The sequence below is a fragment of the Lotus japonicus genome, chromosome 2 (assembly GCF_012489685.1).
Source record: "Lotus japonicus ecotype B-129 chromosome 2, LjGifu_v1.2".
In the NCBI taxonomy this organism is placed as follows: domain Eukaryota; kingdom Viridiplantae; phylum Streptophyta; class Magnoliopsida; order Fabales; family Fabaceae; genus Lotus; species Lotus japonicus.
This window is the reverse complement of record NC_080042.1, coordinates 80,304,318-80,329,681: the sequence shown is the minus strand read 5'-3', so window position 1 is coordinate 80,329,681 and position 25,364 is coordinate 80,304,318. Positions and strand designations below refer to the sequence as shown.

The following is a 25,364-nucleotide window of genomic DNA, read 5'->3' as shown; positions in this document are numbered from 1 at the left end:
ATGGAAGGAGGGAGAAGTTACCAAGGGCAAAATAGTATTTTTATGATTAATTATGTGGTTAGTTTTTCTTTCCATTCCTTTCCACCCAATTTTGGGGGAGCAAATTTGAAGGAAAGCAATGGAGCATGATGGACCTTGAACCATTACTTACCACTCCCTTCCATCATATCTATAATCTATATAAAAGCAAAGTTTTGCAGCCTTGGGGGCAAAAAAGTCCTTCAGCAATTTATTCCAATATCTATAAGAGCTGGGTATGGATATTTTTGTAAAAACGTCATTTTATTTCACTCAGGTTTGATCTCAGCCGTTCATTCATATCAGTTTCACTCAGCCGTTTCACCTTACCTTCTTCCTTTTCTCCTTCTCTCAGCCGTTTCACGAACTTGAAAAGGCAGACACATGGTTTCAAGTTCGTTTAAAACCTTCTCTCAGACACTGCCTCTGATTTCCAGCATCTCCTCGACACCCTTCCTCGCCCTTCCACCGCCGTCTGGAACACCGTCATCATCGGCTTCATCTGCGACCAGCCCACGTCTCTTTCCATGTCTGCTCCATTTGGGTATGTATTTCATCTCTGGTGGTCTCTAGGATTCAGAACTGATATCGTTCCCCTTTTTTTCTAATCTGATATCGTTTCCCTTTTTTTTCTCTTCCCTGATCCTGATGTAGAAGATGGCTGAGGTTTGGCACTGGAAATTGTTCCTTAAATGGTGGCTGCTGGCTGGGTGCCAGGGTTTTCATACTCGATTTGGGTTTTCCTGCAAATTTTCAGGTTTGCTTCTCTTTCTCACGACTGTGATTCGTTCTTCCTCCAAGCATCCATTCGTTCCCTTTGTTTTTTTTCCCACTTCGTGGTGGAGATGATTTTTGGCTAAGCAAGTTTGATTCAAATTGTTCACTGTGATTCCTGTTCTGCAAATTTGGTGCACCTATGCTGGGATTATGGGGTTCCAGTTTGTGCATTGGTGTCGTTCTTCTACGTTGTTCTTGATTGTGGTATTGAATTTCCTTTCCCTCTCTCTCTCTGTTGTCCCTGAAAGGCCCAATTTTTTTTGTCTCTGATGTTTGATTCCCTTAGTTCGTAGGCTACTGTTATCTGGCTGATAGTGGAATTAGGACTATCTAGGCCCAAATTTATGAATTGCAGAAAATTTGATAACATGTCATTGATATTTTTGGAATTTTTTAAGGGGGTTGTGCTGCTATTGTAGTATCAGGAACACCTTTGCTTGCCGGTCCAATTTTATGTGCTTATAGACTGTTGTCAGATAAATGTCGCAACAATTGGTGAAACCATTGTTGGTTCTTTGGACCCAAAGCCTATTAAGATCACGTGATTCTTTATCCATTATAATCAAATTCAGTTTCTGAAACCTCATCATTTTCTTAGTTTCAAAACTAGCTAAAATATGATTGCGTTAGAACCGTTATTGTACTTACAATTTTTTGCCTCACTTTCACTTTCGCTAACAGCACAATAGGTTCAAGTTTCTAATTAAACAGGCTTTGTGAAAGCTAACAGGTTTACATGATGTGTAGATTATATGTGTAATTTGTCTTTTAATTTCAATGACTTTTCCTTCGCTCAAGCGAAACACCTGCTGCCAGCAATCCGGAAACAGGTAAATTAGCACCCTCAGATTTCAGTTTGATTTATACCTATGCAGCAGAAAAAAAGAAAAGAAAAAAAAAGACAATGACAAGAATTTCATTTCATACTGAATGAGGAAATAGGACCACCCTTTATCTGACCACAGCTTTGTGACCAGTGTCTGTAAGCAAGGTAAAAGAGTAGGAAGAAAGAAATGATTTAGCCAAATAAGACCTGACTTGAAGGTTATCAGCCCCAAGTACCAATTACCATGTATAGAAATAGAGATGAGGTGACAGGAGTAGTGACTACATTGGCTAAGTAGCATATGAAAGTGATTGTAGGTTGAGGAATAGCCATTGAAATGGACCCATAACTGAACAGCAATCCACAGCTGATATGCTTAAAAACCTCAAATTGATGAGCATGCATGCAATGTTGTTCTGATTGTTTGTTACATCAGACATCAATGAGCAGTTGGAACTTCCATTGTTTTAGCTTCCAAAATGGAATTGTAATCCTAAGAATGGAATTAATCCAACAACTACCCAAAGAACCCATCCTAGCCCCCTGAAAACTCTTGAGAACAAGGAGTTTCGTCTGAAAATGCTGAGAAAAACTATAGGTCTGAAGGTGTTTTAACAGAAGCTGTGCAAATTATAAGAGAGCTTTAAGTAGAAGAAACTGTTCGAGACTCTAAGGTAGTACTCAGATCACCTCACTCTACATCATGCATGTGCTGTTACAGTTTGTGTTTTTCTGTGTTTGATTTCATTGCTCCAAGAAACTGCTTCGCAGTTTAGTTTATGAATTTTGCTATATCTGTTAGTGCAGTTGTTAAGTTGACAAGCAATTTTTGAATTTTGTTATTGTTAACTTTATTATGTGCATGTTATGTTACAGAATCAAAAGCATGGATGGATAATTTTCCAGTTCTGTAGAATGAGGTATCTTCACAACCATCATTCACCATGATTTTAAAAGCCATCGCTGATCCATCTACCTCAAGTTTGCAGTGTTTGAATGTTGCTGCATGTTATGTTACAGAATCAAAAGCATGGATGGATAATTTTCCAGTTCTGTAGAATGAGGTATCTTCACAACCATCATTCACCATGATTTTAAAGGCCATCGCTGATCCATCTACCTCAAGTTTGCAGTGTTTGAATGTTGCTCAAATCAATTTAACTCTTATTCTCTCTTTATTTTCAATTTTTCACCAATGTCTTCTTCTCTCCCAAAACCACCTTCTTTCTTTCTCTATTAGGTGAGTTGCACCATCATTTTGTATCTGCATTTTCAGGACATGATAAAATCAAAGGAAACTCCATTGGAAAAATCAGCTTCTTCCTTTATTGAGAAGGAAAGGAAACTTCAATCCAAAATTGAGGAACTGGATGACAAAGTGGAAGAATTCAGTCAGAGCATTGCTTTGCTAAAGGTATACTGATTATGGTATCTAAATACTCAAGAAATTTACCTTCATTAGTTATAAACATGAAGCCTTTTAGATAATTGGCATAATCAGCAAAATGCATAGACGAAGGATGAAAATAAGATTATTTTTAAAATATGATTTGTCTTTGGTAAATTTTAGTCTCATTTTTTGGGTTGCATATTGTTTAATTATGGGACCAATCTTGCTTAGTATTTGGAATAAGCGTATATTATTGAATTGTTAACCAATGTATATTCATTGGCATGCGCTTCAAACAGGTTGTTGAGGTTGAGACTGTTACCGCTTCAAATGATACATCTGGAAAAGTAAGAAGTTCATTTGAGCATCTCGATGATACTAGATGTGTTGCAGTTTCATCACTCAAGAGGTTTGAATACTTTATGCTTTCCTTCCATGTCCTTTTCTTTTCCAGTTATGACATTAGGTGAATGTTTGGTTCCATGGTGGATTATTCTAAAATCACCTTTGATAAGAAGCTACAAGCCTACAAGTCTTAGTACCGATTGTGAATATTTATTTCGATGATTTTTTCAGTTGGGGTGTTTAGTACATAATTTAGTGGTTACACATTAGTATATAGCTGCCATTAAATTTGGGTGAGGCATGGCAGTGGATAATAAAGAAACATCAGTTTGAATGAGGAATCCATGTGAATGATATAAAAAAGCTTCAGTTATGAATTTAATTGTCTTCAATAATTATATAGCAGTTATAGAATTTGAACCGTTTCACATGGAATTTAAATAGGCTAATAATGATAGAAATTTAACCTAAATAAAGTGTGTTGAGTAAATATATACCTTTCATTCATATTTTGTGTTTTAAGCAATCTGATTTCCTCTATCATTTCTTCCTTTTTTTTATGCCACGCTCAGAATTGTGCCTTGCTTTTCTTTGGCTTTTTCTACTACTATCTGATTATATTAGATTTCTTAAAACACATTAGATTGCTTAGACACTCACAAAATTGTTGCATTACACAGCTTTGATATTAAATTTCTTATCATAATTCTATTGTATGAAAAATGATTTTAGGCCATGTTGTGCACTCATTTTATTATAAGGACTGGTGATATTCATTTAGACTTCACATTTTCTGAGAATGATGCCGAAGTCCACATCTGTGCAGAAGAAGCTTTAAATTTCCAAACGCTTTATGTGGCTTGGAAAGGGTATATATTGATTATAAATGAGGTTTTATAGCGTGTACTCTGATTTTATGTTCATGCATAGCAATTAGCAAGTTTTCGATTTTTTTTAGAAGACATTTTTAATCACCAATCTTAATCCCATGAAGTTCTGGGAATTCCTTTCAAATTTGTTGAAAGCTCTTGGACACCGAAGACAAAAGAAGAAAAGATAGAGTCTGTAAATTTTTTTGTGCATTAAGTGTATTGAGAACCAAGTTAGATTACAATTCTCATAAACATACTAGGGTCTTTTTCAAAATTTGGCAATGAGTTTCAACTTCAATTTCAGGACATAACTGAACATCCTCTTTCAAGTATATAGTTTAATGTTATATGGTATTTCTATTGTTTTCTGCTAACACAAGGATGCTGCTCACCATGAACAAGATTTAACCTTCACGTCTAGCTAGGAGCAATGATGCTACGAGACTGTTTAGAAAGCTTTGGAGGGAAATTGAAACCAAAGTTTCTCTTGGAAATCCAAGAGGAAGATGTGAAAGGTTTAATGGAGAATGGGTTGGCATTTGACAGATCATACCCACTTCCCGTATATGAGAGGATTGGAAACATAACCTTGAAGATTTCTGGCATTGCAGCAGTGGGTCTTCATTTGTCGGAAATGGTTCATTGGTAGCTTTTATTCCTGCAATACGCGGGTCATTTGTCTTTTGTGATTAAATCCTTTGAGCTTGGTTCCTAAGTTGGCATGGTGTTTGAAATGTACATAAACTAAATCATTTGAATGTTGGTGTTGTTATAATTTACACAATTTAAAGAATAGATCTCTTTGATTATTTTACTTTCAACAAGTTACAAAAGCTTCAATCATGGTGTTGAGTAAAACTATAGAGTAAACTATTAAATTGTTATATAAAAAAAACCAATTAAATGATACACCATTTAGATAGACTTTTTAAACACATTCATACTAAAATAAGGCCCAGTTTGGAAGAGCTTATTTGAGCTTATCTGATAGATAAGCTCTTATGTCAGTGTTTGGGAGAGCTTATGCAAACAGCTTATGGTCTGCCATACGCTATTTTGAGCTTATTTTCATAAGCTAATCATGATAGCTTATGAAAAAGAGCTTAGGCTTATATATAGCTTATTTTCAATTTATTTCAATAAAAAATTTAAAATAGCTTATGTATAAGCGCTTATGTCATAAGCGCTTAATTAAGCTGTGTTTCCAAACGGGGCCTAAATAAATTTAATTATTGTGCTTATTCAAAACAAAGTCAAACACATTTATAATAAAATATAAACTTTCAAATATATGTTTTTATATTTAAAATTAATTTTATTCTTTTGATTGATATACTTTATTTCAATAAACCAATAAAAAATAACTGATTTTAAATATTTTCACGATATAAAAAAAATGAATATCCCCATGTAAACTGCAAGCTATTTGTTTATTAGTAAGTACTGTATTTTAGTTGATATCAGTTGGGGAATTTCATAAGGCATATGATTAATTAGTTTGGATTTATAGAATATATTAATTAGCATATTAATATTAATCTGTAAAAATTAAATTTTGGGTCTAAACGTTAATTAAATTTGATATCAATGCAAGTAAAAGCATTTTCCACTAACCATTTTCCCTTCAACTATTTGCTTTATATAAAACCAAAATGAAAAACAACGGATAAAAAAAAGGGGAAAAAACAAAATCATGTAAACATTGCCTCTTTAATTTGATTATTTTAACATTTGAATGATCGGAATGAAAAATATAACTAAAAAACACATTAATATTTCTCTTAGTTTTAAAATTTAGATGTCTGAATTTTAAGGTTAAGTATTCTTCTCTTATAAATGAGAAAATTTATGGAGGTCACAATTAATTGTCCAGTTAAGCATTTAAAACGTTATATTCTTCAATCTCACTAAGAGGTCAAATGAAAATGGACACCAATTGGAACAACAACTTTATTCATCGTAAAAGACATTCAAACTTATGTATTTTTTTTTGAAATTCTTTGTAAGTAACAAAAATAAAAAATAAAGTTTAAAAAACATAATTCAAAAATTCAAAAAAGTACAAATTAATTGAAAAAAAACTAAATATAATAAAAAATAATACAAATTGATAAAAAAAATTAGTTAAGAATGACTTCAAAAACTATTAAATCGTTATATAGAAAAAATTAAATAATGTAGCATTTAGAAAAATAGGGGTAAAAACCACAATTAAATAAAATGACTGCGCTTTTACAAAACATTAACAAACACACTCATCACAAAAAAACAAATTTTCTTTTCTTATATATAATTAATTTTTTCTTTTAATCTTTAACATAATAAAAACAACACATATTTTAAAAAAATTCACGCGATAATCTAAAATGAAAATCCCCCGTGCATCGCACGGGTCAAAAGGACTAGTTTTAAATAAAACAAACAATGGATCATTTTCTCCATCCCCTCCCCTCCACTCCACTCCTTCCCCCTCCCCCAATCCAAACAGACCCTCAATTGGGTGGGAAGATGTTATTTGAGTTTATCTGATAGCATAAACTCTTATGTCAATGTTTGGAAGAACTTATGAAAACAAATTCTACCATAAGTTATTTTGAGTTTATTTTCATAAGCTACTTATGATAGTTTATGAAAAATAGTTTATGCTTATATATAACTTATTTTCAATTTATTTCATAAAAAATTTTACAATAGCTTATGAATAAGCGTTTATGTTATAAGCGCTTATTTAGGTTGTTTTACGTTCAAAAAAAAATATAGTTAAGTTGTTTTTCCGAATTGGGTCTTAGTGAGCTAAGAGAAATGAAAGGTATTAAACGGTGAAAGTCAAGTGGTAACTCACTTGTTACTAATCAATATCAATATCAATATCAATATCATCAATATCAATATCTATATATATTAGAAAAGAACAACTTCTAGCATGACGTGTCGCTCCCACAGGCCAAGTTAGTGATGTGTCGCTCCTAGATTAATTCTCATAAAAATTATTCCACGTGTCAATTTGTTAGAGGATATAATTTTCAATTGATATATGTTTTAATTTTATATATTCTAACCTAATTAATTGATATTATTTTAGAAGATATAATTTTCAATTGATATATGTTTTAATTTTATATATTCTAAAATAATTGATTGATATTATTTTAAAAGATAAGATTTGGTCTTTTAATTTATTTTAAATTTATTTTTAGAATATATTGATTAATTTTTATTGAATTTTCGAATTTTTTATTAATTCGGGATTTTATGAGTTTTTATTGTGATTTGCTAGATTTTGTTAGTTTTTATCTATCTTTATTTAATACCATTTTTAATATTAGATTTGATTGGGATTTAGGTTGTTTATTTCTCAATTTTATTTTAATTTATCTTATTATTTATTTTAAATCCAGAAAATACTTTATTTTATTTTAGATTTACTTTTAGAGTATGTTAATTAAATTTTCTTAAATTTTCAGATTTTTAATTAATTCAGGATTTTATGAGTTTTTATTGTGATTTGCTAGACTTGGTAGTTTTTATCTATCTTTATTTAGTACCTTTTTAAATTTTAGATATGATTAGAATTTAGGTTGTTTATTTCTTAATTTTATCTTATTATTTATTTAATTTTACTTCAAGGAAATTTTACATTTATTTATAGAGTATAATAATTAATTTTTATTGAATTTTCGGATTTTTAATTAATGCAGGATTTTATGAGTTTTTATTGTGATTTGCTAGATTTTGATAGTTTTTATCTATCCTTATTTATTATTTATTTAATTTTAATTTCATGAAATATTTTATTTTATTTTTGAGTTACATTTAGAGTATAAATGAATTTTTATGGTATTTTTATTGAATTTTCATATTTTTATTTAATTTAGGATTTTACGAGTTTTTTATTGTGATTTGCTAGATTTTAGTAGTTTTTATCTATCTTTATTTAGTACATTTTTAAAGTTTAGATTTGATTAGGATTTAGGTTGTTTATTTATTGATTTTATCTTAATTTATATTATTATTTATTTAATGCTAATTCTAAGAAAAGGGAGTTGATTTGGTGCTAAGGGTCCACAAAGCTACCATGGACACGCAAAGATTTGATAACTGCTTTTTCTACCTCTGCCACATGTCACGATTAGGACAGAGGTATGTCGTAAGATGATGTTACGTGAAGAAGAGTTTATCATGTTGTAATTGATGGTTTGTGCCATTTCAGTTTATCCTTTGTTCGTAATTCAATCCTGAATTCTTAAATTTCACATATTTTGTGTGTTTTGATCCAAAAGTTTACAAATTTTTGCATAGACCCTTTAACGAATCATTGTTGAAGACGTAATGTTTTGATTCTGATGTAATGTTTTTTCTATTGTTCTTCTTCCGCTTTTGTATTTTTTTTAACCAGATTTTAGTATAGTTTGTAGAAATCCATGCGTGTGAAGCCATTCTAAACCAGATTTTGGTATAATTTATAGAAATTTACGAAACTTAGGATAGCCTGAATTTATATTCATTTCTCAAATTTTGCACGTTTTTATTCATCATGTTTGAGCTGTGTGGCATACTATTTACACTGTATGTGAATGATGCACAACTGACTAATTTTTTTTTTAATGATGCACAGGTCAGTCAAATTGATGAAAGCATATGAAGAGCTCACATTTAATCTTCATGAGTATGTTTAGCCCATTCTTAAGGTTGGTTCATGTTTTCCTCAAACTCATTAGTTTTGCATATACTCATGTTTTAGCATGCCAATTGGGTGACTTATCTTACTTTGCTCTATATATTTCCTTAAGTTCAATTTAAATTGATTGTTAGTATAAGTTTATTGGTGAAGTAACCACAATTATTTTGGGTAGGAGAATTATTTTGTTTTTTTCTCACATATATAGATAATTTGCTGGGGTGCGCACATATGGGGAAATACACCATTTTTTGTTTCTCTTGACTGAAATGTTCCTTTGATTTTTTGTTTCACAAGGGTTCCACCCAAAGATTCACAAATACACTAAATACAATTCTTTCACCACAGTCATTTCAAATTGGTGAAGGAGGGTATTTTGTTCTTCAAGACTTCATTTTGGATTTCTGTTTCAATCTTCTTCATGAATTGATTTTGTTCTTCAACTAATTGTAAGATGTCATATGCTTCAAGGATTCTTGCTTTTCTCTTCTTAATCAAAAGCAAAAGGATTGAGGAAAAGAAAATCTTCTAGGGTGCAGAATATTCATTAATTGGAAAAAAAAAATAACATGTGTCATTCTCAGATTAATTCTCATAAAAAAATACATTTTAAAATTTTAGATTTGATTAGGATTTATGTTTTTTATTTCTTGATTTTATCTTAATTTATTTTTGATTTATTTTTAGAGTAAAAAAAATACATTTTTAAATTTTAGATTTGATTAGGATTTAGGTGGTTTATTTCTTGATTTTATCTTAATTTATTTATTATTTATTTTTAGAGTATTAATTAATATATCCCAAACTTTTTTAAAAAAGAGTGAGTTTGAAAGCTATAGCTTAAGTTAATTTGTTAATATATTCCCAAATAATAATAATAATAATAATAATAATAATAATAACATGTGTGTGCGGATATGGGCCGGTTGGGTACTATAGTGCTCATACCCGCACCCATACCCTCTATTTTTTGCGGGTAATTATCTATACTCAACTTCATACCCATTTAGCAGTTTTTTACCCTACCCACAGTGGGTATTTTTTGTGGGTACCCTATGATTTTGAGACTCATTGTCATCCATAGATTTAGATTTTGGCAAAGATGGATAGCTTCCTGTAATGACATTGAATTGTCTAAAGGTGGAGAGCTTCGAGTTGTTACCCACGTGAGTATGGAGACGGGTACATATAATTTTTAAAAACGCGGGTATGGAGATGGTACTATAGTACCTACCCATTGTCATCCCTACTTAGTTGGAATAAACACAATATTAATGTTATACTTTATGATATATCTTACACAATCCTGATTTGTGCTACTATCACATTAATTTTTTTTAAGATTAATATGTTGATAATTCCTTATATCTATGATTTGTGTTATCGTCTTCATATTTACGAAGAATGTGAAACGAGTTCCTCTTGGTCTCAATCGGGCTTAGAAGAGAAGTCTTTATGTCCACTTTACTCATCAATTCTGACTTTTCTATTTCATTCGTTGTTTAGTATATTTTTAATAATCAAAGTATTAATTAATGTATCAAATACAATAGACATATTTCCCGTGCAACGCGCGGGTAAAAAACACTAGTAATTAACAACTAATATTTGCTTATGAAAAAAAAAAACGAATCGCAGACTAGCGCAATAGTGTAGTTAATTTACACGCAATGAAGTTTTTTTTAAATGTTTCATTTAATATTTTGCAGCTTGGTTGATTTTTTTTTTTTAAAAGTGGATAGTTATTTTCGTCATTAAAAGTGTGCGTATCGATTAAATTGATCTTTCGACTTATGAAATGCATCTCGTTGTGAAATTTCATACGGACACATTGACCTTAATGTTGTAAATAGTCGGTTACGATACTTAGTTCGGCATGTTAAGTGTCACCTTGACCAAACAAGCACTCATTCAACCTTTTAACCCTTTGAGTATCAATTTGGTCATCTTCTCAATCAAATAGTAATTGACCTAATATCTTAAAGCTAACAATGAGTAGTACTTGACATAGTCTCTTCAAGCTAACATTGAGTCGTACTTGACCTAGCCTCTCCAGTCTAATCTTGAGTAATACTTAACCTAGCTTCTCCAATCTAATTGTGAGTAGTACTTAATCTAGCCTCTCAAAGCTAACATCGGTGATTCTTTAAATGGCTTATCCAAGCTTTTTCATTTATCAGAAAAAATGTGTTGATACAAACTCCTCCAAGTTCTAACTTGTCTCAAGCTTTGTACTATTACAATGAGTTTTTTTTTAAGCTTAGCTAATAAGCAGTTTTACGAAGTTTTGTAGATTAGAATATGAAATGAGAGCACTTGAAGATTTTTAGCAAATAGTGAATGAAATAATGAACACAAGACTTTACGGGCTGAGTAAATGATTTAAAAAAGCTTGCGCTTGTTTCTTGCTCTTCATTCTCCAAATTTTGTTTTTATCCCTAAGAATACATTCATGGACGTTGAGATTCTACGTGTTGAAAAACTCATTCCCATTGCTTGGGCATATTGGTAATCTTCAAAGATGATGATGACTTGTACGGAAATGGTCAATAACTTTCTGTCTCTAAACAATTGTATTCGTACATCTCTGGAAAACAACACACAATAGAGAAGTGGACTAAAATGATAATCGAAGGGACCAAATTGAAAGTCAAAAGGTTGGAGAGAATTATTTTGCCAAGGGGGCAAGCCACGATCGCTATCCGCAAGTGGTCGATGGGATTGGTCCCCCAGGATTAGCCAGTCAAGTGGGCTGGATTACCTGAGTATGAAAAATTAAAAGGTCATGTAAGTCTAAACATTAACATAGTCGATGTTAAGGATACTATAGACCAACATGACTGATAATTTGGAACACCAAGAACCACTTGGGTGGGGCAAGCTCTTCATGGTTTCTCCTAGCTATACGATTCATATGAGAGAGAGATTGAGCTTCAAGAAATAGTGAATAGTCTCATACACAAATGTAATGGTTTTTTTTTTTGACAAAGATGTATGGAATAAAACCCAAAAGGTTGTCAAACGACACTTACAACATGCGAGAGCCTGTCTCTAAGAGTGCCACGACAATGCACAAAACATAAACATGAAGACCAAGCACGCACACTCAAGCTGACAATCAGCTGAAAACATGATACAAAACCCTAAAGGTCAATCAGAAAACCCCTAAAAACCCTAAAACCCAGAGAAGCTAAAAGACTTCTAAGCGAAGATAATTTATTCTTTTATCAACGCTCCCAAAACAAACAACTCAAGATAGCTCTGTCGTGGTTGTGAACTGTGTTGTTATCCAGAAGCTCATTCAGGCTTCAACGACACCAAGGGGTCGATACGCTAGCTCTGGAACATGGGGAAGACAAGTGCTTCTGAAGATTCCATACATATCTCAGATGAAGCCGAGAACGAAACAGAGGTTGAAAGGAAGAGTGGCTGCTGCAAGGCACCACCGCTGATAACTTTGAGCGCGACCTTTTGACTATTCATTGTTTCTACCCAAAAAACAAAAAAACACAAATCGACTCGAAGGCTCTACTTCAAAGTCCAAAACACCTTCTATACTCTCCTTCCCTTCTATTCACTTTCTCCATTCAAAACTGGGCTACCTTCCTCAACCCGAACCCAAACCCAAACCCAAGCCCAACATGTTCGGATCCTCCCAACCCGCTATGAAATCCTCCATCAAATTCTTGTGCAACTACGACGACAAAATCCTCCCTCGTTACCCCGACGGCAAGCTCCACTACCTCGGCGAGAAAATCGCTCCATTCCATTTTTCGGTTAGTTCTCACTCTCCCCGTCTCTCTCTCAGTTAATTTCTCACTCACCGATTCGTGTAACACACTGAAGAAGGTGCTCTGGTGTAGCGCCTTCAAGTCTATTCAATAAAAATCCCTTCACTCGTTTCTTTCCCTCCTTTTTCTGAACGAACCAAACAAGGGAAAATACCATTTTCTCTCCACCTTTCCTTCCACCTTTCTTCCCTTTGTTTTTTCTGCTGTTCCAAACAGACATAGCAAAAGGTTTATCACTAGAAGCATCACGATCCCAAAAACGCAAAGGTTTATGTGAGAGCGAAGCTTGGATTGAAATTGAAGAGTGAACATACAGCAATGGAGTTCCCTTCTTCTTCTTCTTCTTCAACCCGCGCACCAGACGACACCGTTTTCTACTCCATATACCCTGATTCCCCAACCACCACCCTCCAATCCCTCCACCTCCAAATCCTCCAAACCGTCTCTCCCTTCACCGCCGACTACATATGGCAGCACCAACCCTTCACCCTCTCCCTCTCCATTCCCCCAAACCCCTCCTGCCCATGCCCCTCATCCTCCCAACTCCCCCACCTCCACGGCCACCTCCGCTACGGCGACAATCTCGACGACGAGTGGTTCACAGTCTTCCTCCTCTTCCACGTCTCCCGCCACTTCCCCTCCCTCTCCATCCGCATCTGGGACTCCGACGGCGACTTCCTCCTCATCGAAGCCGCCTTCCACCTCCCCCGCTGGCTCAACCCCGACACCTCCCTCCACCGTGTCTTCCTCCGCTCCGGCCACCTCCACATCATCCCCAAAACCCGCCTCCCCAATCCTTCCCTTATCGATTCCCTCAACTTCCTCACCGCCTCTGCACCCGAATCGCAGGCCTCCGACCCGGTTCAGCGCGCCGTCGAGAATCGGATTAAGGATTACCCGGAACAGGCCAGGAGGAACATGCATAAGGCTAGGGTTAGGGTTCCGGCGTCGGTGGCGCAGGTTGTGAGGCACGAGCCGTTCCTGGTTTCGCTGGCGGTGGAGGGGTTCTACGACAGGGACGTGGACTCCATGAAGTCTGCGGCGAGGATGGAGAGGTTTTTGGAGAGGGGGAGTAGCGAGGAGTTGGCCCGCGTTTCGGTGAAGTTGTCGAGGGCCATGTATGCTCAGCTGGTGCAGCAGAGGTTTCAGGCTCCGAAGGTTTATCCGGAGATGCCGGGACGGGTTGACAAGGAGGGGTATGCGGAGGCGGAGCTGGGGATGAAGATAGCATGTGGGTTTGAGATGATGTACCAGCAGCGGAAGCGCGATGGGGTGGAAGGGAAGGGGACTAATTGGGAAGTGTTTAGGCAGAGCTTGGAGAAGAGTGGTTACTTCCAAGGTCTGCTTCCGGGTTCCGCTGAGTATCAGAGGTTGGAGCAGAATGCACAAGAGTATTACAGGAACACTTCTCTGCATTCCAGAGCCAGGTTGGTAATTGCTCTTTGCCTCTTTGCACTTTGTTCACATGTATGTTATGTTTTAACCATTACTAGAACTCATGTAAGTAGATTACTCTTTCGGTTTGGATGAGATAGATACAAGGAAAACTCCTTGGATTTGACATTGAGCTCAATAATGCATAGTTGCAGATGCTCACTTAATGTTGCTTTTTGTCATTCTATCATTGCTAATTGAAAATTTGTTGCAGTGACTTGATGAACGCTCCTGTTAGGCGCATAGATGAGATTCTTGCTTTGCCTTATTCAGTGGATGATTTTAAGGCTCAGGAGGTTCCTCCATCTGATGATGATTCTTGGCTTTACAATGGAGAGGAAGAGTTGAATTCTGCTCTTATGGAAAGACAAAAGGAGATGGAACTATATGACTTAAAACAAAAAAAGAAAGGGAAAGCGAAAAAGGATCAAGATGATGGTCCATCATCTGCTTCAAATGCGGATGAGTTTGACCCTAGTGACATAGCAAAAAGCATGCGGGCATTTGTCCATACCTTGTCAAGTTACAAGGGTGCTGAAGCTCCTGAAGACAGGTTAGTTTAACAATATACTTACTCATTTAACATATCTGATATGCATGCTTCTTATCAGTTATCACTATTGTATAGGAATCTTTTCATGGAAATAACTTGGGCATTGACATAGATTGGGTTACTTATACTTTCTTTTTGTGCCGGTCCAAGTCCAAATCTCCAACTTAAGACTGATATTCCCCAAAGTCAAAAGGTCATGTTTGGATGAGCTTATTTTCAGCTTATTTTGGCTCATCTACTGCTAAAAGCACTCATGATGTATAGCAATTTTTGTCTCTTGGTTGAATGAGCTTACTAACACAGCTGCTGAAGCTAAACAAAAAGCTGTTTTTGGGTCATTTTCATAACCATGAAATTAAAACTTTGATAAACAAGTTTTTCTTATGAAAAGCTAAAACAGCTTAGGTGGTAGCTATTTTTATAGTAATTTCTAACCAAACTAGTTTAGGCTTAGTAAAAGTGATTTCATGTTGTGTAAAAAGTGATTTTTTTTAGTGATTATGAAAGATAGATGTCACTTTATGTTTCTTAAATAAGTGATTATTTAAAGAAGTGTAACAAAGGGCTCTTTTTGGCTTCTTGTAAAGTAAGTGTGAACTGTGTGATATCCTGTTCTGAATAATTTGTTCCATCTGGTATATGGTGAGAACTGATCAGTAATGATTATTGATCATTCATTCTACTAATTAATTTTCTCTGGTGCTGACATGATAGATACGCGTTTTGGTGATACTTAATTTGTTAAGTCTATGATTTTGCTCCATTACTTTATTATAATGATATCTCTTTATCTCGGGCACTTGTATGTAAAGGAATAAGGAAGTGGACCTTGATGTGGATCAGTTCATGAAAGACATGGAATCAATATTGAAGCGTCCAGGTGAAGTTGCCGACAGTAATATCGAAGAAGGATCATCATCTGATCTGGACTTTGGTAAGATTTTCTTGTTTATGGTTACTTTGTATGTATTGCTAGTTTTAGTGAAAAAGTCCAACTATAGATTAAGAAACTATACTGACACAGATGTTGAATTTTTCTTTTGGTCTCTATTTTCTACTAATGGATTACAAAAGAGTTGTGTTAGACCATTTACTTTATTACACTTTTGTGTTTATGATATGACATCTGTGTTGACAATAATCACCACATTTCTTTGATTTGAACTGTGAACATCCTTTTGGCTATAAGCTCTTTAGCATATTCTCTACCTGTCCTTCCCTCTTTTTTTCTTGAACTAAACTGTGTCTCCATTCAATATTATTGGTCTTTGAAGCTGGTCTTTAATGTGTGTGGTACAACAAATCCACAGTGGTTTTAGGATACGTTATTGGTGTTTAATATGGCTATTTAATTCATAACATTAATCCTTGCTCTGGAATAATATTAAATTCCATGCTGAAGATTCATTTGAATCAATTTTCCTAAAAGGTGTATACTAATGTTGTGGAGTTAAATTTTGCTTGTAAGAACTTTTTTATAAAGTTGCATTGATCACCTCTTCAAGTTTGCTTTGCTCAATGTAGCATAGATCATTAAATGACCTTGGTGGTTTCTGATACTGTGAGCTTTACGAAATTTGCCAACCATAAAGTAACTAGTACCTAGGTTTTAGTGTGCATAGAGCTTACTTGGTCAATCAATTAGTCTCCCCCCCCCCCCCAAAAAAAAAATAAAATAAAAAATAAAAGCACACATAAGTTTTGGTTTCAGATATGTAATATGTTTATAAATTATAATGTTTATGCAGATGATTCTGATGAAAGCGATATGGCTGAATCTGCTGATGAGGATAACAGTGATGGAGAGGATGATACTTTCCGGCAGTCCTATTCTGATGCTATGAATGAAGAATTAAAGGCTACTACCCTTCAGAAAAGTTTTGTTCGTGCTAATGAACAAATTCCAAAGCATGAGGTATTTTCACTATTTTGTTAATGTTTAATGAAGTATAAACATTAAGATGTTTATTTTGGCAGTTGGTTACATTGTTAACTTAAGCATTGATTCTCTAACTTCCCCCTGCTGCTGTATTTCTTCATTTTATATGATAATTAAGGAATGGGATAGTGGGGGCAAAAACATAGGCATCTGGATGATAGTTCAGTTTCTATTTTCTTTGGCAAACTTCGGTTAAGTGCTTTAGAGTAGTTGAATGGCTGATGATCTCTTTTCAACTTAATTTTAGGGAACATCTCATGCCGCGGAAGATATGGATGAGGAATTTTCTCCTGTAGATGTGGATGTGAATTTAGTAAAAAGCCTTCTTGATTCCTTTTCTACCCAACAAGGGCTTCCTGGTCCTGCTTCCAATTTGCTTGGCCTCATGGGGGTTCAGTTCCCGCAAGATGCTAAGAAGGGGAAATGAAGTCACTAGAATTTGTATCCACGGTTTTAAGTTTTTTGGGATTCTCCAATGATGTAGTCTCCAGGTGGCTTGTTTCATTCACAGTTTACCAAGAATTATTTCCAGTATAGTCACCTGCTTGGCAGAGAGCATAGTAGGAAATGCTTCCTAGTGAACTGTGTCATTTCCTTGCCTCAAGAGAAAAGCAAGAGAACATACATCTGTGGCAAGCTACATGGCTGCAGTAGGAGTGGTGTTGGGAAATTGGGAATCGGATACCTATCTTATATCAGCAATCAATGTAAACCAGTTGAGAAGAAATTATTTACAGCCAGAATGTGGTTTTATGTGTTAGTTTCCGAATGAATCGGCAGATTCATCTGCTAGGTACAGCTGGTTTTTTTACATGTAAAATCACATTGGCAATAGTTATTGATTCATGTGAAACTTGTGTTATACATTTTTATCATCAGGTTACAGGTACCGTTTTTTCTATTTATTATTTTGGGGTTAAGTGATCAATTAATGTTATGAAGTACTGTTCTAGTTAAGATTGGTTTGCTAGCAATGAAATTGTCAGTGCCAGATTACTCAATTGTTTGGTGGCTGTAGTCAGTCATTCTATTTCACATGTACGTCATATGAAAATGAGTAAATGACAATAAGAAACCATAAACTGGTTTGGAAACCTTTCTTTGTTATCGTCCTTTAATTTTAGACTTCTACAAGTTCTAATTTTAATTTATCTGTTTGAACTTTAAACATTTAGAAGTTTGCCCAATTTTTTGTTTTAGTTTGAATTTCATATGGCTTCATTCCTTATCTGAGTTTGATACGGGGGAAAAAGCATAGCGTCATGTTTGGTGTTCGTTGGGTTTTTTTTAATTGTGATTGCTGTTGCTGCTTGCCCTCATCTCGCTTTGGGATCACTTTATATCCACAGCACCTTGTGCAATTTCTGCTGTGATGTTAACATTCATTTTCTGAGGTAAAAGTAATTTTATTTTCTTGTCAATTGATCAAAGTTGTGCAGGTGCACTTGTTTTGATCTGAACATTAGAACATGCCCCCTGTGTCTTTTTGTATAAATTGGCATGTGTGCGTGTGCTGTGTGATTCTTTCATAGAATTTGATAGCTTTGCTCTTATGAAGGACATTATAATCTTACTTCTAATTGTCTTCAGCGTCGTTCAAAAGATTAACATTCACGGGCAATTTGGTACCAAAGAAGACAATGCCTAATATGGTAACACACTAACTGATATATGTTGAAAAAAAAGAGCTCAAATTACAAAGAGAAAGTTAAACCAAAGGCTACATTTGTTTTGTCGTACTTCTCTGCCAACTTATGGACAAGTATAACATAGAATAATGAATCTGATCCTTTTCACTAAAAGACACTCTCAAATCTCAATACACTATCTAATGAAATTGAGAAAAATATTTTCACAATGAGAAGAAAAATTAAACAGAAACAGTAGGAAAGTAGGAAAATATTTTACATTTGGTCCTGTTCCTTGGCAGCCCGTAACTTCTTATGCATTCCAGGGGTCATGCAGGAGAAGATTGACTGTTTCTTTGGTTTGACACCAAAGATAAATGATCTCAGAGGAACCCTGGCGCGAGTCTCTGACTGTCTTAGCTGACCATTTTGTTGTCTCTTTGAAGCTGACAACCCAAATTGATCATTCAGCTTTGCAAGAGTCTTTTCAACTTCAGATTGGAGAGATGTCACCATATCTAGACCTGCTTGAAGTTCATCAGCAACCTTGTGGTTTTCCTGTTTCATATTCAAAACCTCACCTTGGAACTTGGCGGCTTGGTAGCTTGTGAACCTGAAGTCATCATCTTCAGCACTAGCTTTCAGTGCAGTTGTTATCTCTTCTTGGATGTCACACAAGGATGAGAATCTATGCTGCAGTTCTTCTTTCAGCAAGGCACTCTTTTCCAGCCAGACTGTTATTTCAGTTTGGATCTCTGAGAGGTGTTTATAAATCGGCCGAGCATCTGATTTTAAACTATGCTTTATGCTACTACTACCCTCTGATGATGTCCCTTTTTCCTCAAGTTTATATACCTCAGTCTGCAAATCTTTGATAGTGGTTTCAAACCTTTGTATCTCAGAAAAACTAGTACTGAATTTTAACCAGAAAGTTAAGTTCTCCTCTAGGATTCCATCCATGTTATGCCGGAACTTCTCTTCAATGGCTGATGTAGACTCAGGTTGTTCAATTTTTAAAAGTTCCTCAAGATTGTGTTCTTTTGAGTGCAGTACTGAATGTGACTCTGCCAAATCTTCATTTCCCTCGAAGCTTCTCTGCAGGAGTCCTAACTTCTGACGTAGAAGCCTTATCTCTTCATCTTTCAAGGAGTTAGCTGTCTTGAGTTCTTTGAGCTGCAAAGATGAATCAAAGTTGTTACCTTCATCTTTCTTCTCAATTTCAGCAAGCTTCTTCTTCATATCTTTGTAATTTCGAAGAGTATTAGTATACTCAGTCAGCAGAACCTTTTCTCTGTCCTGCATTCCATCCATAAACATTTTCCGCCAATCAGGTTCATCTTCTTTTACTGCTTCCACTTCTTTGGTGTCAACTTTGAGGGTATTATCTGTCTCAGATAAACTTTGGTTAGCATCGGGTTCTTGCTGTTTCACAAAACTCTCTGAAGAACTATCTGCCTTGTTGCTTGCTGGGGACAGGCTTACTTCCTGATTTTCAGTAGAAGTACTCACAGCAACTGTTGCTTTTTCATCACTGTTGTCAGGATTCAAACGCTTGTCTTGCTCTTTTAACTCATCTGTAGGTTTGTTTTCTGCCGGGGTTTCCTCTTCTGTTCCCAAGGAACCAGTGACCTTGACCTCATTTACTGACTTAACATCATTTCCCATTGAACCGGTTACCTTAAGTTCATTATCTGTGCGTGCACCATTTTGTGGTGAACCAGTGACCTCCAGCTTCTTATCTGATGTTACGTCGTCTTCTACAATACCGGGAACCTTAAGTTCATTATCTGTACTTGCACCATTTTGGGTTGAACCAGTGACCTCCAGCTTGTTACCTGATGTTGCACCATCTTCTACAGTACCAGCAACCTTAAGCTCCTTATCTGAGTTTACTGCATCTTCTATCAAACCATTAAGCTCCTTTGCTGACTTCACATCATTCACTAGGACATTGTCTTGATTCGGTGGAACTTCTCCTTCAGGTTCATGTTTTGAATCAGCTTGGCCTGATGATTGTGGCAAATCTGTGACCTTAGCCTCCTCACCTGGCTGAACATTTTGGACTTTCTCTGATAGATCATCAAGTTCACAGCGTGCTTCAGTGAAATCAGTTTGGAGATTGATATTCTGATCTTCAACAACTTGGTTTAGATCTTGTACTCCATGCAGCTTTTCTTCCATTTCTCTCAATTGGGCGTTTAATTTATTTCTGTCGTTGATCAGACTTTCTTTATCACTTTCCAGAGTTCGAACCTGGACTTGAAGTTCATCAGTTTCTGTTCTCAATCTAGTTACTAGAGCCGTCTGAGATGAAACTGAAGTTTCCAAGCTGTACACTTTGTTCACAAGATCATCAATCTTCTCTACCATATCTGCCACAGTGAGGGATGCATTGGAGCCATTCTCAAAGTGCTCTTTAATGGTCTCCTGCAATACCAGTAAGTTTTGTCTCCTTTGAGTCAATTGGTCCTCTTCATTGCCCAAGTCCTTTGGTTGTGCTACTTCTTTGACATCTCTTTTGGCCCTTGGCTCTTTGGAATTGCTCTGATCATAATGGAACTCATCCATGAGAAAGCCTAACTTGGCCTTGACGTCTTTTATCCTTGTGGACTCAACTCTGGTTTCATCAATTGATTTTTCCTGTTTCTGTTGCAACTCTGTCAACGTCTCTTGGCATGATTTAAGAGCAGCTTCTGCCATCAATCGGCGCGCTTCGTCATCTTCGATAACAATACCTTCTCCAAGCTCCTCTTGCAGAATTGAAACTCTCTCTTGCAATTCTTTGATCTGCTCCTCAGTTTCCCAATACCTAGCAATGGCATTATCATAAGAGCTCTTCACAAACTCTTTCACAGTTTGTAGAGCCAAGATCTGTTTCTGAAGCTTGTCAACCTCTTCAAGTGCCTCCTTTCTGCTCAATCCAGATTTAGAAACTTTAGAAGCTGCAGAAGTTGTGGTAGCTGGCTTCTTGGATTGGAATTTCTTTGTAGCTGTTGCTGTTTTGACCACACTTTTCAAATCTCTCATGGGAGGCTTTGGGATATTTCCTTTGAACCCTTCTGGTAGTTTTCTTGGAGTCCTTGGTGACGACACATCATCATCATCTTCATCCATAAACGGGACTCGATCTGGAAAGGCCTGAGCAATGGTGTTGTTGGCATTCTGCAACTCTGTAGATATGTGATCGTATCGTTCGGCCAAAGCGCGGTAAGCTTTGAATGATTCTTCCACAAAACCTATCAGCTCCGGTCTCCTCTTGTAATACATTTCTGCTCTCTTGGCAAATGAGTCTCCATCTTCCTCTAGGAGCTTCAAAACACTCTGCACCTTTTCCTCCATATCTGCAGTTTTTTCTTACATGCTTTAGTTTGCCAAATATCAAAGGCACATAGAAGTTAAATGTCTTGTTTATAGGCATCTAGCCAAAGTTCAAGCAAATTTTAATTCTCTGAATAACAATTAGCAATTGAGCGTCCATCGTTGCATACACACAGGAAATGACTTCAATAACTTCAAGAATGCCAACTTTGTTTAAATTTCCTAATCAGCATTGTATTTTTTTTGAAAAGAAATGAAGCTGTGTACATTCCAACATTCTACCAAAATATAGAATTATAGGATTTCAAAGACTTCCATCCCAAAATCTCTATTAAAAATACAAAGTACAACACAGAGAAACATCTTCAGAATCATACTAAAACAATTTAACCTTGACTTTGAGTATATGGCACAACATCAAATCTTTCTTAAACCTCCACTTGAAGGGTTAGATTCTCAATATTACTGAAAATGATCAAGGAAAGCTTGTTTTTTTTTCTTTGACGTTGAAACCAAAGCAAGTCATTTCCTTATTATCTGCTATGAGCCTATGAATGTGTAAAAGGAGAATGAAGATCACCTTGAAGGTTCTGCTCCATCCATTTTGATTGTTTTGTTCTGATGTGGCTAGCCCACCACCATGAATATGCATTGCTTGCAGCTCTCTGCAACATTTTGATTTCTTCTTGTTCTTCTTGACTTCTTGTTGTTGCTGCTGGTTATCTCTTGTCCCTTGGTCCTTGATATTGAGATCTTAATGATGTCAAAGTCAAGAACATGCAAAACCGTGTTTTTCCTTTTACTCTCTATCTATGTATCAAAGATATGGGAAGAGAAGACATGGATTCCATGACAGCAATGGACCAGGAGAAGAAAATAGAAAGAAAAAGTAAAACAAAAGAAGAAGGAGAAGATTTTCAATGAAACAGAAAGAAAGAAAACGTGGGGAGAGATGTTGGAGGCAATTATGGGATGATGGAGGGGAGTAAACTTCGCAGGAATTTAATGTCCAAACTTTCCTTTTAAAAAAGCGTTACACTAACATAGTATGTATCTATCTACGCATGACATGAGCATTCATCCACGTGCCCCTCGCATTGTCCAGCTTTGCCAAATCTCCTTTGGCTTTACACCAACCTCTTTTTTTCTTTCTACTACTATGAGTCGTAGTTGTAAGATCAAGAGTTCAATCATTGAGTCGAACTGTACTTAATATTCACTAACCTGTGGGTGAAACAAAGTTGTCTTTGTATAGAATATACTTGTTTCATGTTTAAAACCAAAAGACTTCTTTTTATCTTTCTTGAACTACGAAAGAAATAATAATCTCAATATATAGTTAACTAGGGTGTATTAATAAGGAAATCATATCGTTTTGTATCTTCTTTCAGCAACTCTCTATGCAGTAGCTTCTCAATTTATAAGCTATTCGAATTGGATAAGTTGTAAATGAATTGAGTAATTTGTATAAGGTTATGGGTTGATACTTAATTATTACTACTATAGTTATATTGTTAAATAAAGTATGTCAAATGTAAGGTACAAAAAAGTTGCTTGCAAAAAGCTGTAATGTGAGGGTGGCAATTGCCGACTTCGAAAAGTTGACGCTTTATATAAAGCTTGAGAGGAGGCGTCCGTAATAGAAAATTGTTGGAGGCACGTTCTCTTGGTTACTTTGCAGTTTGCACTCAACTCGTACTATAAATAGAAAATTACATACTAAAATATGTTTCCATTCCTTAACATTTTAAAAAATATTAATTTATTATTAGTAATAAAATTAAATATATTGGTATTTAGTAAAGAAATTTTTCATAGATAGGCACTGCTCATACACATTAAATCCTACATAATATGGTGCTTGTTGATTAAATTAACATTTCTTTCTCTTCAATTTGATAAGAGTGTATGAAACATAATGATTTATAGGGAGAAACTTGCTCAAATAATGTTATCTCTATGTATCAAGAGAATTAGTTTTATGATTGTCAGATGTGAGAATACTTTAGAAAAAATTGTGAAATGCAAATTAAAAAAAAATTCTCTGAAGAGCAAATCTTTAAAATTACAACATATGTATGCATAAGTGATTAACATTCTAGAGATGATTTTTTTATGTAAAAATATTTGAATGAAATAAATTTTAAAACTCAAATAGAATAGACTTTAAGCAAAAAGGAAAATTTTGATCTAGAAGTGATATTAAAAATTAGTTTTTTTAAGGATATTTTTAGTGAGTTAATGTTTGAGGAAAAATATAATTTTTCTAAAGTAAAAGGAAATATTAAAATCAATAATTGACAATTTAAAAAAAATGTTAAACAACGGAATAGAGAATTTATGTATCTTGAAGAGAAATGAGATATAATCACTATAAGAAATGTTTGCTTTAGTGTCGGGCCTGATTATAGTTAGTGTCAGTGAAACCGATACTCGCACTATGCGATGGATATCTATCATGTTCCACTTAAATGTAGTTTCAGTCACACATCGCTAATTAGCGTCGACTTTCCACCAATTAGTGTCATTTTAGGCTCAAAGTTTAATTCAACGACCAAATTAGCACCAGCACCACCCATTGGCGTTGGTTTAGGCCAACGCTAATGGTACCAGCTAAATTAGTGTTGATATGGGGCTGAAGTTAATTTGAAATTGATCCAACCCATTTAATTGACACATGTTTTAGTGCTGAACTAATCGATGTTGAATTTCGATGAATACTATGTCGCTTTGTCACTATAACACTATCTTCATCTTTTAGTAAAAACTAAAAACCCTAACCTACTCTAACTCTCACAAGCTGATTTTCTCATGGTTTATTTTAACTAGTATTTAGCCCGTTGACCCGTGCGATGCACGATCGCACGGGGAATTTTATTTTGAATCAACTACTAATCACTATCATTGAGGATGGATGAGTATTGATATATATGGAATAATACAATAATGTATTTATTGGCCCTTATTATTTTCTATTGATGTTATTACATATCATTTTCAGTGTGGACATTAATTGGATAGTTTTCCAATATCAACTGTGGTTCACGCTTAATGTGTGTTGTTTGGCACCATCATGAAATCGCTTTGGCACAACAATATATGTCTACAATTGGAAAAAATATTGGAATGAAAATCAAACATTTTATAACATGGAAAAATGATATAGAGCTTTCAGAAAATCTACAACATAAAATTTAAATACCATAGAAGGAAGGACGTGTTTGACAGAGATCCCTGGGTTGCTGTGAGGAGATCTCAAACAATGAGCATACATTTTCCTTGTAGTTTATTGTCTAGAGGTGGACATAAAAAAACAATCAGTATGATTAGATAAGTAGAACATGGACTCAATATTCTGCAAAGAAACTAAATTCATGCTGCTTTTGTGTTGGCTGACAATGAAAAAAATAAATTGGCATAGAGGTCTTCTATTCTAATATGGTGTCCTTTTTCATCTCTTAGAATAAAATTAAATTGTTTCATATTTTTGAACCATTAATTTAACATTGGTAACTTATTCCTAAACATAATATAGAAGTGTTGTTATTGAACTTCAGTATTTTTTTTTTTGGAATAACTTCAGTATCTTAAATTTTACTAAAAATTGTTTAAAAAAATAAAATCTTACTTTAGATACTACAATGCATAACCTCTCTTTATTATAAAAGCAATGCAAAATTTCCAGTGTTTTTCTTCGTATAAACTAAAACCTTGTTAATAAAATAAGACGTATAAAAAGAAGAGGAACACAAAATCCATGAAATGAAGAAAAATATATCAAAGAAAGAAACCAAA

The 25,364-nt window shown here is 34.9% G+C and overlaps 2 protein-coding genes and 1 long non-coding RNA gene across 15 annotated transcripts; 2 read left to right on the top strand and 1 right to left on the bottom strand.

Moving 5' to 3' along the window:
- The first annotated feature begins 335 nt into the window (after window positions 1–335).
- Window positions 336–5,037, top strand: LOC130740084 (uncharacterized). 13 transcript variants are annotated; one of them, XR_009020053.1, is made up of 6 exons: window positions 336–562; window positions 673–1,625; window positions 2,498–2,541; window positions 2,642–2,685; window positions 2,898–3,035; window positions 3,311–5,037. It is a non-coding gene; the product is annotated as an uncharacterized LOC130740084 (long non-coding RNA). The 13 variants fall into 13 exon arrangements; XR_009020052.1 differs by having other exon boundaries at window positions 2,611–2,685; XR_009020050.1 differs by having other exon boundaries at window positions 673–2,295.
- A 7,915-nt stretch (window positions 5,038–12,952) lies between these two features.
- On the top strand, window positions 12,953–17,498 carry LOC130740083 (protein ecdysoneless homolog). Its single transcript, XM_057592583.1, has 5 exons — window positions 12,953–14,124; window positions 14,346–14,684; window positions 15,497–15,618; window positions 16,433–16,599; window positions 16,871–17,498. Exons 1-5 carry the CDS (start codon window positions 13,016–13,018, stop codon window positions 17,048–17,050), a joined length of 1,917 nt encoding a protein of 638 aa, XP_057448566.1. The 5' UTR covers window positions 12,953–13,015; the 3' UTR covers window positions 17,051–17,498.
- Window positions 17,499–18,263: 765 nt separating this feature from the next.
- LOC130740082 (kinase-interacting protein 1-like) lies at window positions 18,264–22,560 on the bottom strand. Its single transcript, XM_057592582.1, has 2 exons — window positions 22,150–22,560; window positions 18,264–21,592 (listed from the first exon to the last, which is right to left on the bottom strand). The coding sequence occupies exons 1-2, from the start codon at window positions 22,241–22,243 to the stop codon at window positions 18,528–18,530; spliced, it is 3,159 nt and encodes a 1,052-aa protein (XP_057448565.1). The 5' UTR covers window positions 22,244–22,560; the 3' UTR covers window positions 18,264–18,527.
- Window positions 22,561–25,364: the final 2,804 nt, after the last annotated feature.